Here is a 17,500-nt window from a genome sequence, read left to right as displayed (position 1 = left end):
ATGTTCCTATAGGGACTGGCCTACATGTTCCTACAGCCTGGTCCTATAGGGACTGGCCTACATGTTCCTAGAGGGACTGGCCTACATGTTCCTATAGGGACTGGCCTACATGTTCCTACAGCCTGGTCCTATAGGGACTGGCCTACATGTTCCTAGAGGGACTGGCCTACATGTTCCTAGAGGGACTGGCCTACATGTTCCTATAGGGACTGGCCTACATGGTCCTATAGGGACTGGCCTACATGGTCCTATAGGGACTGGCCTACATGTTCCTACAGCCTGGTCCTATAGGGACTGGCCTACATGTTCCTACAGCCTGGTCCTATAGGGACTGGCCTACATGTTCCTATAGGGACTGGCCTACATGGTCCTATAGGGACTGCCCTACATGTTCCTACAGCCTGGTCCTATAGGGACTGGCCTACATGTTCCTACAGCCTGGTCCTATAGGGACTGGCCTACATGTTCCTACAGCCTGGTCCTATAGGGACTGGCCTACATGGTCCTATAGGGACTGGCCTACATGTTCCTACAGCCTGGTCCTATAGGGATTGTGGATTGTGTGTTTCTGCTACATGTTTTTAATCTTGTCTAAGAGAATGTGATTATATGACATTGTGTGCTGTTGTCCCTGTCTTCTCTTCGACCTTGCTGTTTTGAAAGAAGAGTCTGGACGAGGTGTATCAGGGAGAGAAATGATCTTTATTTCAGTGTGACAGCAACCAGTACAGCTAACCCTAACCCTAACCCTAACTAACCCTAACCCTAACTAACCCTAACCCTAACCCTAACCCTAACCCTAACTTACACAGACGTTCTTACTAGCTCTGCAGCTAGCGTTATACAGGGAGGCTGTATGGAGGGGGAGGCTGTATGGAGGAGGGAGGCTGTATGGAGGGGGAGGCTGTATGGAGGGGGAGGCTGTATGGAGGGGGAGGCTGTATGGAGGGGGAGGCTGTATGGAGGAGGGAGGCTGTATGGAGGGGGAGGCTGTATGGAGGAGGGAGGCTGTATGGAGGGGGAGGCTGTATGGAGGGGGAGGCTGTATGGAGGCTGTATGGAGGAGGGAGGCTGTATGGAGGGGGAGGCTGTATGGAGGGGGAGGCTGTATGGAGGGGGAGGCTGTATGGAGGCTGTATGGAGGGGGAGGCTGTATGGAGGAGGGAGGCTGTATGGAGGAGGGAGGCTGTATGGAGGGGGAGGCTGTATGGAGGGGGAGGCTGTATGGAGGGGGAGGCTGTATGGAGGGGGAGGCTGTATGGAGGAGGGAGGCTGTATGGAGGGGGAGGCTGTATGGAGGAGGGAGGCTGTATGGAGGGGGAGGCTGTATGGAGGGGGAGGCTGTATGGAGGCTGTATGGAGGAGGGAGGCTGTATGGAGGGGGAGGCTGTATGGAGGGGGAGGCTGTATGGAGGCTGTATGGAGGAGGGAGGCTGTATGGAGGGGGAGGCTGTATGGAGGGGGAGGCTGTATGGAGGAGGGAGGCTGTATGGAGGGGGAGGCTGTATGGAGGGGGAGGCTGTATGGAGGAGGGAGGCTGTTTGGAGGGGGAGGCTGTATGGAGGGGGAGGCTGTATGGAGGGGGAGGCTGTATGGAGGAGAGAGGCTGTATGGAGGCTGTATGGAGGCTCTATGGAGGCTGTATGGAGGGGGAGGCTGTATGGAGGAGGGAGGCTGTATGGAGGGGGAGGCTGTATGGAGGAGGGAGGCTGTATGGAGGCTGTATGGAGGGGGGAGGCTGTATGGAGGCTGTATGGAGGAGGGAGGCTGTATGGAGGGGGAGGCTGTATGGAGGGAGGCTGTTTGGAGGCTGTATGGAGGAGGGAGGCTGTATGGAGGGGGAGGCTGTATGGAGGAGAGAGGCTGTATGGAGGCTGTATGGAGGCTGTATGGAGGCTGTATGGAGGCTCTATGGAGGCTGTATGGAGGGGGGAGGCTGTATGGAGGCTGTATGGAGGAGGGAGGCTGTATGGAGGCTGTATGGAGGGGGAGGCTGTATGGAGGCTGTATGGAGGCTGTATGGAGGGGGAGGCTGTATGGAGGCTGTATGGAGGCTGTATGGAGGCTGTATGGAGGAGGGAGGCTGAGGGTAGATATTTATGGTGTGTTGTTGTTTAGACCCATGGAGAGGCCAACACTGCCACCAGATGTAGTTGCAGGGGTCAGGGGTCGGCCGCTTTATTTTTTTCACATGTATTTTTATTTGATACCAAGAGTATACAAGACGGGGGCGCTGGGTGGCGTAGCACACTAATGATTACCACGTAATCGCAAGGTCCCTGGTTTGATTCCGACCCTCGACATGTCTTGCATGTCATCCTTCCTGTCAATCTCCACTGTCTCTATCCCAATAAAGCAGAAATGCCCTAAAAACATATTTAAAAAAAATAAAAAGAGTATACAACACATAAATTGGCAAGTGACACACATACACACACACACACACACTCACACTCACACACACACACTCACTCACACATTCTCCAGTGTTTTCTTCTGCTGAATGCCCTATTTGACTAATTTCAGCCTAAAACCAGACCCAAACAAAACTGCTTATAACATTAGAAATATGATGATCAAATGCAAAAGCAGGATGCTGTTTGATAGGTAACACCTTGAAGTTTTGTGTGGATATGCTCAGATCATAGTTCAGAATAACATGCCACACATGACAAGGAGATAAATAATCTAGATAAAGTAATCAATAATCTAGATAAAGTAATCAATAATCTAGATAAAGTAATCAAGAATTTAGACCCAATTATGGCCCGTCCGGCTAAGGGGGAGTGTACGAGTGCACACTTCTGGAGAATCGGACACACACACACGCACACGCACACACACACACACACACACACACCTATAGAGGGCGACATAGACCCACAGATTCAGGGCTCAGTGAGCTCAGAGTACAGTTGAGGCAAAACAAAATGTTTAAGATCAGCCATTACATCAAGCTTGGCTTGACTAATTATTATTATTATTATTATTATTATTATTATTATTATTATTATTATTATTACTATTATTACTATTATTACTATTATTACTAGGTCAAGCTTGGCTTGACTAGTTGTAATGAAAGTTGAATAACTGAATAAACACGGTTGGCCTCTGGACCAGACTCCAGCATGGAGGGTTAGACCTAGTGACCTAGTGACCTAGTGACCTCTACAGGTTAGACCTAGTGACCTAGTGACCTAGTGACCTCTACAGGTTAGACCTAGTGACCTAGTGACCTAGTGACCTCTACAGGTTAGACCTAGTGACCTAGTGACCTAGTGACCTCTACAGGTTAGACCTAGTGACCTCTACAGGTTAGACCTAGTGACCTAGTGACCTCTACAGGTTAGGCTGTTACATGGAGGGTTAGACCTGGTGACCTCTACAGGTTACACCTGTTACACCTATGTAGACCAATGGTTCCTCCTGGTCTTCACCTCCACTAGGCCTCCAGCTGGAACACAGGAGAGCAACATGACTTTAAAGGGTTAGTTCAATATGTTTCAACAAAAAAAAATTAGGAAACAAAAAAGCTTAACATTTGTGGCCAAATAATCTTAAAGTAACTTCCAAAGTCAGAGAGTTCATTTGAAATGATTGTGGCCACAAATGTTAAAGCTTTTTTCAATCACTCCCATTGTGTTTTTTGTTAGCGGTGGCTAAAGTTAGCTGACGTTAGGAGTGGCTATTTAGACAACTCTGAACCATTGACTACAGTTTCTCCTGGCCCACATAGACTACTTTCAAGGTCAGGAACCATCTGCTTATAAGAAAAATACCTTATAAGAATCAAACCCGGCTCCCCTGTGCACTATAAAATAAGACTTGTTAAACCGCTGAGCTAAAGCCCATGTGTTAGCTTGGGGAGCTAAGGTAACGTCTTCAGACCCACCAAACCACCTCTGTTACAGTTCCACAGATTAGCTCTGTAGCTGCTACTGTTAGACCCTCCTCTACAGTCCTCTCTCCATCTTTGTTTTTGTTATTGTTTTAATTTCTACGGCTGTAACATTTGCATTACCTTCCTTTGTTATGTATTTGTGAAATGTGCTTCATAAATAGTCTGGCTTGATTGATTGATTGATTGATTGATTGATTGATTGATTGATTGATAGATAGATAGACCAGACATTACAGTTAGTGTTATCTTACGCGGCGCTGAGGAAGGCCTTCTCGTTCATCATGTGGACTCTGAAGATGTCCATAGCTTTGTAGATCTTCATCTGGTCCTGGTACTTCTCCAGGAGAACTCTGTATGTGTCTGACTGGTCTTCCAGGCTCTCCCTCCTCCACTGGAGGTACAGGCTGAGGCTGGGGTTGGGGTTGGGGTTGGGGTTGGGGCCGGGCCTTCTAGTCCCCACTGCTATCCTCTCTGCCAGGTATGGCCTCAGCCAAGCCCGGGGCAGGAGGGCCACCACCCAGTAGATGGGCTCCTCCTTCACCACGTCATGGAAGCTCTGGAGGGCCTGGCGGACAGCTGGGGAGGGCAGGGTACTGGAGAGGCTCTGCAGGTGAGAGACAGGTGGTAGTTACTGCCTGCTAGCACTACTAGCTGGTTTATGGTCTATTTTCAAAGGGGAGATTACAACAGAAATGTATTTGTCCATCTGCTACAACCACACACACACACACACACACACACACACACACACACACACACACACACACACACACCCTTATGGTAGTCCATCATGGCTGATGACGTGCGACTGTTTGTGGGTCTGTTGATGACTGTATGGTCCAATGTGGAATGCAGACTGTCTGCCACAAACAGAGCATATGCAGGCTGGACCCTCTGGGGCAGGTGCAGCCATGGGCATCTTTCTTGTCTGCCTCTTTGCCAGGCAGTGTTCGGTCCTTCTCTCCCTTGCTAGCTGCACTTCTTGGTGGCAGAGTTCACGTCAGGTGAGTTCACGTCAGGTGAGTCCAAGTCAGGTGAGTCCACGCCAGGTGAGTCCACGTCAGGTGAGTCCACGTCAGGTAACCCCAAGACCACTTCTCCCCTGCTACCCCCCTGTACAAGCTCTCTCCTGCTAATAAAATATATTTAAAAAATTAAAAAATAAAAATAAAAATAGCCTACTGGCATTACGACTGCCGATGGCCCCTGGTGTGAGCATTGATTACTTTATCTTATGATGACTGATAGATAGATGATTCACTTACTTAAACACATGTATTTGTTGTAAGTCGCTTTGGATAAAGGCGTCTGCTAAATGCCATAAATGTAAATGTAATACAGAAGTGTGGACATGCTGCCTGGTTACTGCAGCTGTGGTGTGTAGGTGCAGGTTGTTGTTGTTGTTGTTGTTGTTACTGTTGCTGTTGTTGTTGTTGTTGTTGTGGAAGACCCTTCTCCTCAGCCACCCAAAGGAGGATGAGGCCTGTTTGATCCGGTTCTGCACATCCTGGTCAGTGCTGCAGCTTTCTGGAAGGACACTTCCAAGGTACTGGAAGTAGGGTATGATGGCGCGGGGGGATCAGATGGAGAATGCGGGCGGCTTCTGTGGGGGAACCGATGACCGCTGGCGTAGGACCTCTGGTATAGGAACGTTGACAGAGCCCCATTCTGCTGCATGCTCTCACAAAGAGTCTTCTGCTGAATGCGCCACAAGAGTGCATACGTCTGCATACTGCAGCTCGAGTTTGCGTACAGACTGAAGCTTTGTTGCAGCTCTGCGCCTCCTGATGTTGAAGTCCAGGGTTACCAGGGTTACCCTGCTCTCATCTTCCACGTCCTGGTGTAACGGTGTTCCTAACACACAGGAGGAAGACGTTGAAGAGGACTGGTGCGACGACACAGCCTTGCCTCACACCAGAGCCTGCTCCACATGGGTCAAATTCTTGTCCACCTACTGTTACCCTCGCCATCATCCCATCGTGGAACTGTCGAGGATGACCAGCACATCCTCCCAGCTGCAGGAGGTTGCCGGAGCTCCAGTCTGTCAGAAGAGTGCCTATGGTGCTACCATACCATACTACCTACCAGCACTTGTTTTTCACTCATGGTGTGTGAAGGCTCCCCCAGCCTTTGTCTTCCTGGACGTACCCACAAGGCAGCGGGACAGTGGGGACCTCTGCAGCTCCGAGCTCCTCTGCCAAGTTAGCCTGGGGCCGCGAGGTTACGCAGTTACCGTGAGTGGCCACAGGGAGGCCTGGCAGGAGTCTTGGTGAAGGAGAGCCTGTGTACTGGTGAAGGAAGGGCTAGCCAGCGGCAGAGAGCTATAATCCAGACACACACACACACACACACACACACACACACAACACACACACACAAACACACACACACACACACACACACACTACACCCCCCCCCCCCCCCTCCCCACACACACACACACACACACACACACACACACACACGAATGCCTTACCTTGGAGTTGTGTTTCTGGTATTGTGCGTGTGTGTTCTGGTAGTGTGTGTGTGTGTTCTGGTAGTGTGTGTGTGCGTTCTGGATGAACTGTCTGATGTCTGGAGGGCATCGTACGTTCCTGCTCAGAACCTGGAGAACAGGGACAACATGGTTCAGTTGGTGGAACTGACAGATTCAAGCCACAAGCCACTAAATGGCCTTGGCCCATTGAACTAAAGCCTAGGCATTAGCTTCAGGAGCTAAGGCAAGTGTTCAGGTCTAAGGTAGGGTTAATCAATCAATCAATCAATCAATCAGACTAACGCTACACAAATGCACATGTTTAGGTCTAAGGCAGGGTTAATCAATCCATCCGTCCGTCCATCCATCCGTCCGTCCATCCATCCATCCATCCATCCATCTATCCATCCATCCATCCGTCTATTTATAGGCTACACCAGGAGTGCCCAACCAGTCGATCGCGGACTGATCCCAAGTCGATCGCGAGGGGTGTAGGAAAAAATGAAAAAAAAAAAAAAGTGTTTTTTATGTGTAACTGTATGTTTTGTTTTGTTGTAGTTATGCGTTGTTGGATATGTTTTGTTTTGTGGGTGTGTGTGTGTTATATTTTGTATTAAATGTACACTACAGCCTATCATGAGTCCTTGCCTGCGCACCCTATCAGTCTCTTAAACACGTCCACAAAAAAAGTATTAAAAAAAAGAAAAAAGTAGGTCAGTTTAAGCTACGGTAGCGCGTGACAGCTTCAACAGCAGCTAGCAGCTAGCGATCAGAGCGGTTACGTGTCTGAGGTAAAACTTTAACATGTCTGAGGTAAAACGAGCCAAGACCTACCGTTTTCACCCTGAATGGGAGGAAGATTATTTTTTTGTTTATTCTCATTCAAAGCCTGTTTGTTTGATCTGCAATGCAACGGTGGCGTTGGCAAAGAAAGGGAATCTGGAGCGGCATTTTAAAACGGTACCCGGGAGCTACGAGAGGGATTTCCCTGCAAAAACGCCTTTACGCGCCACAAAAGTGCGGGATTTGAAAGCAGAGCAGCACGTCAATCTCCACCAAACCCAAGACCCAGGGGAAGGGTTACTATCGCTCCCTATCGCGTCAGTCAATCTCCACCAAACCCAAGACCCAGGGGAAGGGTTACTATCGCTCCCTATCGCGTCAGTCAATCTCCACCAAACCCAAGACCCAGGGGAAGGGTTACTATCGCTCCCTATCGCGTCAGTCAATCTCCACCAAACCCAAGACCCAGGGGAAGGGTTACTATCGCTCCCTATCGCGTCAGTCAATCTCCACCAAACCCAAGACCCAGGGGAAGGGTTACTATCGCTCCCTATCGCGTCAGTCAATCTCCACCAAACCCAAGACCCAGGGGAAGGGTTACTATCGCTCCCTATCGCGTCAGTCAATCTCCACCAAACCCAAGACCCAGGGGAAGGGTTACTATCGCTCCCTATCGCGTCAGTCAATCTCCACCAAACCCAAGACCCAGGGGAAGGGTTACTATCGCTCCCTATCGCGTCAGTCACGTCCTTGAACACAAGAAGACATTCAAAGACGGCGATATTGTGAAGGAAGCCTTTCTCGAGGCAGCGGATAGCCTTTTTGACGACTTTAAAAATAAAACAGAGATCGTGAAGGCCATTAAAGAAGTGCAACTCTCCCGCAATTGTTAGAAATTATTTGTATAAAAACAGTTGCATTATAATGCTCAATAGCAGACGAGTAAATAAAGCTATTCAGTTCTTTATTTAGGGTGATTCAATTTACTAATTGTATTTGATATTCCATATGCAAATCAATTGAATTAATATGTTTTTTAATCATCTGAAATTTACTAATGTGATGGCCTGTTGATAAATGAGAGATGAATCAAGCATTAGTTCCATGGTACATTAGATTAATACATGAAGAGGTTAGGGTCAGGTCATCAAGATGTTGCAACACACACATAACACAAGAATGATGTAATGGAAAAATACTAGGCTAGGAAAGGACAAATCAGAGTAGGTGTATGTTTTCTTCAGCGGGTCAACTCGTTCCCCAGAGGGAACGGACCGGCGATATCTCTACCTGGAACGGATCGTGTGTCAGGGGCTGGGACCAGGACCAGGACCAGGACCAGGACCAGGACCAGGACCGGCCTAAAACACCAACGAGAGGAGAGCCAAGTCTAAACCGCGGCTCCTCCCCAACCAAATAGCCAATCATAATCATTCTGTATACTGTAAAATGCTTTGTTTGACATTTTGAATGTATCCATTTTTGGAAGGTTGGTTACAGATTAACAGCTTGCTGACTGTGATTTTCTTCGCCAAAAGTGGTCCTTGTACAAGCCTAGAATTTTGACATATAAAATAAATAGCAAAAAGTAAGAAGTAGTTTGTCTTCTCCTTCAAATAAAGAACACGTTTTCTCACACAATACGACTACAAGGCGATGTGAGGGAATGGCTGTGGACGTGGAGGAGCAACTGAGGAAGGATATTGACGTGTGTGAGTGCTTTTCCCTCCAATTTGACGAGTCGACTGATATGGTGGATGTGGCACAATTGTGTGTTTTCATCAGGATGGTTTTTGAAGACATGAGCGCCAAGGAAGAGCTACTCACCATTTTGCCATTAAAAGGACACACCAGAGGTGAGGATATGTTTAATGCTTTCATGGGATTTGTTAGCGAGACAAAACTGCCGCTCTTCAAGCTGATCTCCATCACAACTGATGGGGCGCCTGCTATGATGGGCCGCACCAGTGGGTTCATTGCACTGTGCAAAGAAAGTGAATCTTTCCCAGATATCCTGAATTATCATTGTATAATTCACCAGCAAGCGTTGTGTGGAAAGATTTCAAATATGAAAGAAGTGATGGATATTGCAATGAAGATTGTGTGTTCAGTTCGGGCCAGGAGTCTGCAGAGAAGGCTTTTCCGTGCTCACTTGGAGGAGAATGATGCTGAGCACACAGACCTGCTGCTTCACACGGATGTTAGGTGGTTAAGCAGAGGTAAATTTTTGGCCAGATTTACGGAGCTGTTGCCTGAAATCAAGGACTTCCTGAAGCTTTCAAATCATGTGGATTACCATACAAAGCTAGAGGACCACCAGTGGCTTTTAGATTTATCTTTCCTCACTGATCTCACTGGCGAGCTCAATGAATTGAATTTAGAGCTGCAGGGTAAGGATAAAGATGTAGTCAACATGATGAGTTCAGTGAACACGTTTAAAAGCAAGCTACAGCTGATGTCAAGCAGGCTGCAGCGTGGTAACCTGCGCAACTTCCCTCACATGCAAGCAGAACTACAACGTCAAGGTAAAGGTGTGACACAGCTTGACAGTGCACGTTATGAGGAGCATGTTCAGAGCATCTCGTCAGAGTTTGAGAGGCGTTTTACTGACTTTGCATCCATCGAGCCTGTAGCCAGCTATATGTGTTATCCATTTGGTGCAAGTATTGATGTTGGTGACATTGCCGACAAAGTCAAATCACTTTTCGACTTGGAAAGCTCCGCTCTTGAGGATGAGATTTTGACATTGCAAAATGACATTGAGATCAAAGCCAGATCAACATCCGCTCAACCTGGAGAGCATGGAGTGTTCTGGAAACTACTGGTGGAGGAGAAGTATCCCAATCTCAGAAGATGTGCCTTGAATCTGAAAGCTCTTTTTGGATCAACTTATTTGTGCGAGTCTGCTTTCTCGCACATGAAAATCATCAAGTCCAAGTCCAGATCAACAATGACTGATGACCACCTTGCAGCCTGCCTACGCCTTGCAACCAGCTCCTACACTCCTGACTACGAGAAGCTAGCCTCCTCCTCCCAGTGCCAGGTCTCCCACTAAGGTAGGAAGTGATTTCCTTTTTTCAAACTCAGAGTGTTACGTTCCCACTCCTACATGTGCGTGTATCCTTGTTGTGTTTTGTGTTTCCTTCTGTTTTTCCCTTACCCTGTCACTCTACATTCAGGTGTCCGTCAGCAATTGGCCATTCGTCCCCATCACTCATCACTGTTCCTGACCAATCAGAGGGCTGTCCGTATCCTTTAAAAGCTCCGCTGGACTTCCCCTCGAGAGTCAACCCATTTTCACCGTAGTCTTGTGTTTGCTGTCGACTCGCTGTTGCCTGGTTGATCGAAACCTCCGACGTACTTTGTTACGTCCCCACATTTGTTTCCTGCAGTATACGGTTATGGCATTTAGAATGCGCAATGCACCTGCTACGTTCCAGCGCCTGGTAAATATTGTACTGGCCGGTGTTTCGAATTGTACCGCTTACCTGGATGATCTAGTTTTCTACTCTGCCACCTGGTCTGAACATCTGAGTTCTTTGAGAACTGTGTTTGAGCGTTTGGCTAAGGGGTCATTGACCTTGAACCTCGCCAAGTGTGAGTTTGGGAAAGCTACGGTCACATATCTTGGTAAACAGGTGGGGCGCGGTGAAGTCCGTACACTTACTGCCAAGGTCTCCGCTATAACATCTTTTCCTCCACCCACCACCCGACGTGAATTGCGTAGGTTTCTAGGCATGGCTGGGTATTACCGCAGTTTCTGTCTAAATGTTTCCAGTGTTGCTGCACCTCTGACCAGTTTACTCAGCCCGTCTGTATCTTTTTGTTGGTCAGCTGAGTGTCAGAGTGCGTTTGACGCCTTAAAAGCGCTGCTTTGTAGTTCTCCTGTTCTAACTGCTCCTGATTTCCGTAAACCATTTAAATTAGAGGTGGATGCAAGTATGGTTGGTGCTGGTGCTGTCTTGCTGCAGGAAGATGCAGATGGTATTGATCACCCCGTCTGCTACTTTTCACGCAAATTTAACGACTGTCAGTCTCGGTACTCCACCATTGAACAGGAGACTCTTGCTTTATTGCTCGCCCTACAATGTTTTGATGTTTATGTTGGTTCTAGCATTCTCCCTATTGTGGTATATACAGACCACAATCCTTTAGTTTTTTTAGACAGGATGTACAACCACAACCACCGCCTCATGCGGTGGGCATTGATGGTACAAAGTTATAATTTAGCATAGCCCTGATAGTATAGCTTACTATTGCACTAGTTTAGGACATCACTTTTGTTTATGATTTCTTTGCTTTGGCACCGCTCGTAGTTCCCTTTTCTCCTTGGCGTGTGTCTTGTGTTGTGTTTTCCCTGAGGAAATAAATAACTGTACATAGTTGAATTGTGGTTTGTGGTTGTTTAATTCCTACAATAAGTCTGATGTACTACCTTTTTGTTGCGACTCCTCTACCGCCCCTAGACGTAGACGAGTTTTCATCTGGAGTCGTAACACGGAGATCTACCTGTTTTGTATCTGGTTTATTTTTCTGTTTGGTTCATATTAAGGTCAGTTATGGCTATTGCTCATCATGCAGATTGGCGTGTGTGTGTGAGAGAGAGAGCGGGTTTGTGCTACAGCACACTATGCAAACTGGCAACTGTGTGAGAGGAATTTGTCTGTGTGTGTGTGTTTGAGAGAGGGAGGGTTTGTGATGTGATGTCTAGTGGTTGTGTGACAACAAGAAAAAAGTGTTGTGAGGTTAGTTACTGCAGGCTGGAAACGATGTGTGTGGGTTTGCGATGTTGACACTGGACTAGTAGATCTCGGGAGGTTGGCGACTTGAAAAGTAGATCTTGGGTCAAAAAAGGTTGGGCACTCCTGGGCTACACAAATGCAATACATGTGTACAAATCTTACCGACCACACAAGAGCTGCACATGGTTCCTCTGACAACATCAGACGGGCAACATCTTGACCTAACCAGGGAAAACTCTGGGCCCTCAGTGTGGAGCACACTCACCTCCAGCATCTGAGCAAGCCTGTCCAGGTAGAGCGCCTCCTGGAGGCAATAGGCAGCATAGTGCTCAGCAGGGAGAGTGGCCGTGTCCAGCCCTCTGAGGAAGGCTGTGTGCAGGGATTCATCAGCCACAGTCTCACTGGTCTGCAACAGCAGGTCGTACACACTGACACCATCCCTCAGCTCTGCTGGGGGGAGAGAGTTATATAGATAAGACAGACAGACAGACAGACAGACAGACAGACAGACAGACAGACAGACAGACAGGCAGACAGGCAGGCAGGCAGGCAGACAGGTAGACACAGGTAGGTAGACAAGCAGACAAACAGACAGGTAGACAGGTAAACAGACAGGTAGATAGCAGAGGGACAGACAGGTAGATAGACTGGTAGACAGATAGGTAGATAAACAGGTAGACAGACAGGCAGACAGACTGGTAGACAGACTGGTAGACAGACAGGTAGAAAGACAGGCAGACAGACAGGCACACAGATAGGTAGATAGACAGGCAGACAGACTGGTAGATGGACAGGTAGACAGACAGGCAGACGGACAGGCAGACAGACAGGTAGACCGACTGGTAGACAGACTGGTAGACAGACTGGTGGACAGACAGGTAGACAGACCGGTAGACAGACCGGTAGACAAACAGGTACACAGATTGGTAGACACATAGGTAGACAGACTGGTAGACAGACAGGTAGACAGACTAGTGGACAGACAGGTAGACAGACAGGTAGACAGACTGGTAGACAGACTGGTGGACAGACAGGTAGACAGACAGGTAGACAGACTGGTGGACAGACAGGTAGACAGACAGGTAGACAGACTGGTGGACAGACAGGTAGACAGACAGGTAGACAGACTGGTAGACAGACAGGTAGACAGACTGGTGGACAGACAGGTAGACAGACAGGTAGACAGACTGGTAGACAGACAGGTAGACAGACTGGTGGACAGACAGGTAGACAGACTGGTAGACAGATACCATATGTACATAGATACCTTTCCCCTGTGCCCTCTCTGGAAAGGCAGCCTGAGTGGAACTAGAGGAGACAGAGAACAGGTATAAGCTACAAGACTCTAGTTGGTAGGTACAGTTCCATCATAGAACCTTGCCTGGCTCTTCTAGAACACACATAGAGCCTCACCTGAACCTTCTAGAACACACATAGAACCTCAGCTCCGCACAGGGGGCGTCATTCAATCCTCCTGCTGAATTAGAACAGAAACAACTATAGTTAAAAGTTCACTCTGGAGGCTAATGTGCTGGGGAGGGAGGGAGGAATGAGGGAGGCAGGGAGTGAGAGAGGGGGGGGGGGGGGGGGGTGAGGGAGGGAGAGTAGGGAGAGTAGGGGAGGGTCGTAGACACTGCTCTTAACCAGGGAACGCACATCTCAATCCCTTTATACCTACCTCCCTGGACTGAGCTGACTGTAGCTGATCTTTACATGAGTTGTGTACCTGCAGGGTTCATCTCCATACAAGCCCCTCCCTCTCCTGCCTGGGTGGCCTTCTGATTGGGCCAGCTGGAGTAGCCAAATGCCGACCCGTCGCTCCATAGCCACTCCCCCTCCTGGTCCAGGACAGACATGACCAGGTATTTAGACAGACAGACAGACAGACAGACAGACAGACAGACAGACAGACAGACAGACAGACAGGCAGACAGGTAGACGGACAGACGGGCAGACACACGGACACACGAACAGACGGACAGACGAACAGACAGGCAGGCAGGCAGACAGACAGAGTGATTACCTGGGCTAGTGTTTACCTGGGTTCGTGTTTACCTGGGTTAGGGTTCGTGTTTACCTGGGTTCGTGTTTACCTGGGTTAGGGCTTGTGTTTACCTGGGTTTGTGTTTACCTGGGTTAGGGTTAGTGTTTACCTGGGTTAGTGTTTACCTGGGTTAGGGTTAGTGTTTACCTGGGTTAGTGTTTACCTGGGTTAGGGTTAGTGTTTACCTGGGTTAGTGTTCACCTGGGTTAGGGTTCGTGTTTACCTGGGTTAGTGTTTACTTGGGTTAGGGTTAGTGTTTACCTGGGTTAGTGTTTACCTGGGTTAATGTTTACCTGGGTTAGGGTTCGTGTTTACCTGGGTTCGTGTTTACCTGGGTTAGGGCTTGTGTTTACCTGGGTTTGTGTTTACCTGGGTTAGGGTTAGTGTTTACCTTGGTTAGTGTTTACCTGGGTTAGTGTTTACCTGGGTTAGGGTTTGTGTTTACCTGGGTTAGTGTTTACCTGGGTTAGGGCTAGTGTTTACCTGGGTTAGTGTTTACCTGGGTTAGGGTTCGTGTTTACCTGGGTTAGTGTTTACCTGGGTTAGGGTTTGTGTTTACCTGGGTTAGTGTTTACCTGGGTTAGGGTTCGTGTTTACCTGGGTCAGTGTTTACCTGGGTTAGGGTTCGTGTTTACCTGGGTTAGGGGTAATGTTTACCTGGGTTTGTGTTTACCTGGGTTAGTGTTTACCTGGGTTAGGGTTCGTGTTTACCTGGGTTAGTGTTTACCTGGGTTAGGGTTCGTGTTTACCTGGGTTAGGGGTAATGTTTACCTGGGTTTGTGTTTACCTGGGTTAGTGTTTACCTGGGTTAGGGTTCGTGTTTACCTGGGTTAGTGTTTACCTGGGTTAGGGTTCGTGTTTACCTGGGTTAGGGGTAATGTTTACCTGGGTTTGTGTTTACCTGGGTTAGTGTTTACCTGGGTTAGGGTTAGTGTTTACCTGGGTTAGTGTTTACCTGGGTTAGGGTTAGTGTTTACCTGGGTTAGGGTTAACCTGGGTTAGTGTTTACCTGGGTTAGGGTTAGTGTTTACCTGGGTTAGTGTTTACCTGGGTTAGTGTTTACCTGGGTTAGGGTTAGTGTTTACCTGGGTTAGTGTTTACCTGGGTTAGGGTTGGTGTTTACCTGGGTTAGTGTTTACCTGGGTTAGGGTTGGTGTTTACCTGGGTTAGTGTGTATCCTCCTATCCAGACAGGGCGGTGGGTGTGTCTCCTCACCAGCTCCTGGACAAACAGCTGCTCGTCAGGGCTGTGGAGAGACGCCAGGTTCCCCCCTCGCTGGGAGCAGTAGGACTGGAGGGGGCAGACAAGACAACACATCACACACACACACACAGCAGTAGACACAAACACAACTGTTTATAGCAGTAGGACTGGAGGGGGCAGACAGGACAACACATCACACACACACAACAGAGAGAGGAGCAGTAGGACTGGAGGGGGCAGACAGGACAACACTGTTTATAGCTGTAGCCACACACACACACACACACACACACACACAATTATACACACAATTATACACACAATTATACACACAATTACACACAATTACACACAATTACACACTTACCTCTGCGGAGCTCCAGGTCCCCCACGCAGGGTAGAAGGTGAGGCAGCGTGCCCCGTACAGGTGCCCGCCGTCTGGGCATGGTGCCTCCTTGGCGCCCCCTGGGGGAGAAGAACATGACCAGCCGGATCAGACAGATGACATGATGAATAATATCCGGTTAGACTTTCTTAATTCTATGCACTCTACATTTTGCCAGGATTTTTACATCACAACACTGTAGAGTAAGATTTAGATACAGCGAGATCAGACCCTCTCTCTTGCGTGTGTCTTACCTGCAGTACTGGACGGAGTAAGGAGAGTAAGGGGAGTAAGGAGAGCCCAGAGCAGTAGATGACTGGTCTTTATCCCCCCAACCTGTCTGAATGACACAGAACCACAACACAACAATCAAACACACAAAGAACACAACACAACACAACACATAACACACAAAGAACACAATACAACACACCACACCACACCACACCACACCACACCACAACAATCAAACACACAAAGAACACAACACAACACAACACAACACATAACACACAAAGAACACAACACATAACACAACACAACACAACACATAACACAAAATACACATAACACAACACATAACACAAAATACACATAACACACAAAGAACACAATACAACACACCACACCACACCACACCACACCACACCACAACACAACAATCAAACACACAAAGAACACAACACAACACAACACATAACACAAAATACACATAACACACAAAGAACACAATACAACACACCACACCACACCACACCACACCACAACACAACACAACAATCAAACACACAAAGAACACAACACATAACACAACACAACACAACACAACACAACAAAACACATAACACAACACATAACACAAAACACACAACACAACACAACACATAACACAATACAAAACACACAACACAACACAACATAACACAACACAACACAACACAACACATAACACAATACACAACAAAACACACAACACAACACAACACAACACAACACATACAACACAACACAACACAACACAACATGTGACATGTATCAGTCAAACATAGAATATAGCCTGTACACGTCGCGCATTGTTATTATGGGGGAAACGGAACTCTTCAGAGAAGTCCTAACTAAGGTCTAACTACGCAGGTTAAGTAAGTACTTTTCCCAATTAACATGACGGGTATGTCTGGTCTGTTGTACGTATTATGTTTTCATTGATGTTTTTGTATTTGATATATGGTGATCAATTGTATGTGAATTTAAATGTCGGACTGATGGGTAAACGAAAAGTCACAAAAAGAGGGTTTGACTAGAAGAGAGGAGACAGTAGGATTTCCCCCCCTGGGGAGTCAGAAATGTGAGTGACCTGGGTTTGACTAGAAGAGAGGAGACAATAGGATTTCCCCCCCTGGGGAGTCAGAAATGTGAGTGACCTGGGTTTGACTAGAAGAGAGGAGACAGTAGGATTTCCCCCCCTGGGGAGTCAGAAATGTGAGTGACCTGGGTTTGACTAGAAGAGAGGAGACAATAGGATTTCCCCCCCTGGGGAGTCAGAAATGTGAGTGACCTGGGTCTGACTAGAAGAGAGGAGACAGTAGGATTTCCCCCCCTGGGGAGTCAGAAATGTGAGTGACCTGGGTCTGACTAGAAGAGAGGAGACAGTAGGATTTCCCCCCCTGGGGAGTCAGAGGTTAGAGTGACCTGGGTCTGACTAGAAGAGAGGAGACAGTAGGATTTCCCCCCCTGGGGAGTCAGAAATGTGAGTGACCTGGGTCTGACTAGAAGAGAGGAGACAGTAGGATTTCCCCCCCTGGGGAGTCAGGAATGTGAGTGACCTGGGTCTGCCACAACGATTTAGTCTAAAAGCCGACAAATGAAATATAACGTTATTACCGGTGGATAGAGCTCCGCGGTGAAACCTTGTCCTTGTATACATAGAGATCGGGTGAGATAATATAACAATATATGGCATTTA

At 47.9% G+C, this 17,500-nt stretch overlaps 1 protein-coding gene across 4 annotated transcripts in view; it reads right to left on the bottom strand.

Annotated features, from left to right (window-relative positions):
* Positions 1–1,566: 1,566 nt before the first annotated feature.
* The window catches only part of LOC310811815 (uncharacterized protein), a 16,847-nt gene continuing 913 nt past the window's right edge, over positions 1,567–17,500 (bottom strand). For 2 of the 4 annotated variants that reach the window (XM_083680123.1, XM_083680122.1), the window contains 10 exons: positions 15,792–15,877; positions 15,520–15,617; positions 15,111–15,239; positions 13,632–13,743; positions 13,319–13,382; positions 13,173–13,213; positions 12,171–12,355; positions 6,381–6,509; positions 4,156–4,508; positions 1,567–3,457 (listed from right to left, as the gene is read on the bottom strand). In XM_083680123.1, the coding sequence (XP_083536249.1) occupies positions 3,370–3,457; positions 4,156–4,508; positions 6,381–6,509; positions 12,171–12,355; positions 13,173–13,213; positions 13,319–13,382; positions 13,632–13,743; positions 15,111–15,239; positions 15,520–15,617; positions 15,792–15,877 (1,285 nt within the window). In that variant the 3' untranslated portion in view covers positions 1,567–3,369. The remainder of the gene's footprint in view (positions 3,458–4,155; positions 4,509–6,380; positions 6,510–12,170; positions 12,356–13,172; positions 13,214–13,318; positions 13,383–13,631; positions 13,744–15,110; positions 15,240–15,519; positions 15,618–15,791; positions 15,878–17,500) is intronic. The other 2 variants (XR_014554486.1, XM_083680124.1) reach the window with 2 other exon arrangements.

This window comes from Argentina silus (assembly GCF_951799395.1).
Source record: "Argentina silus genome assembly, chromosome: 1".
Taxonomy (NCBI): domain Eukaryota; kingdom Metazoa; phylum Chordata; class Actinopteri; order Argentiniformes; family Argentinidae; genus Argentina; species Argentina silus.
Note: the sequence above shows the minus strand (reverse complement) of the source record. Positions and strands in the feature narration are given on the sequence as shown.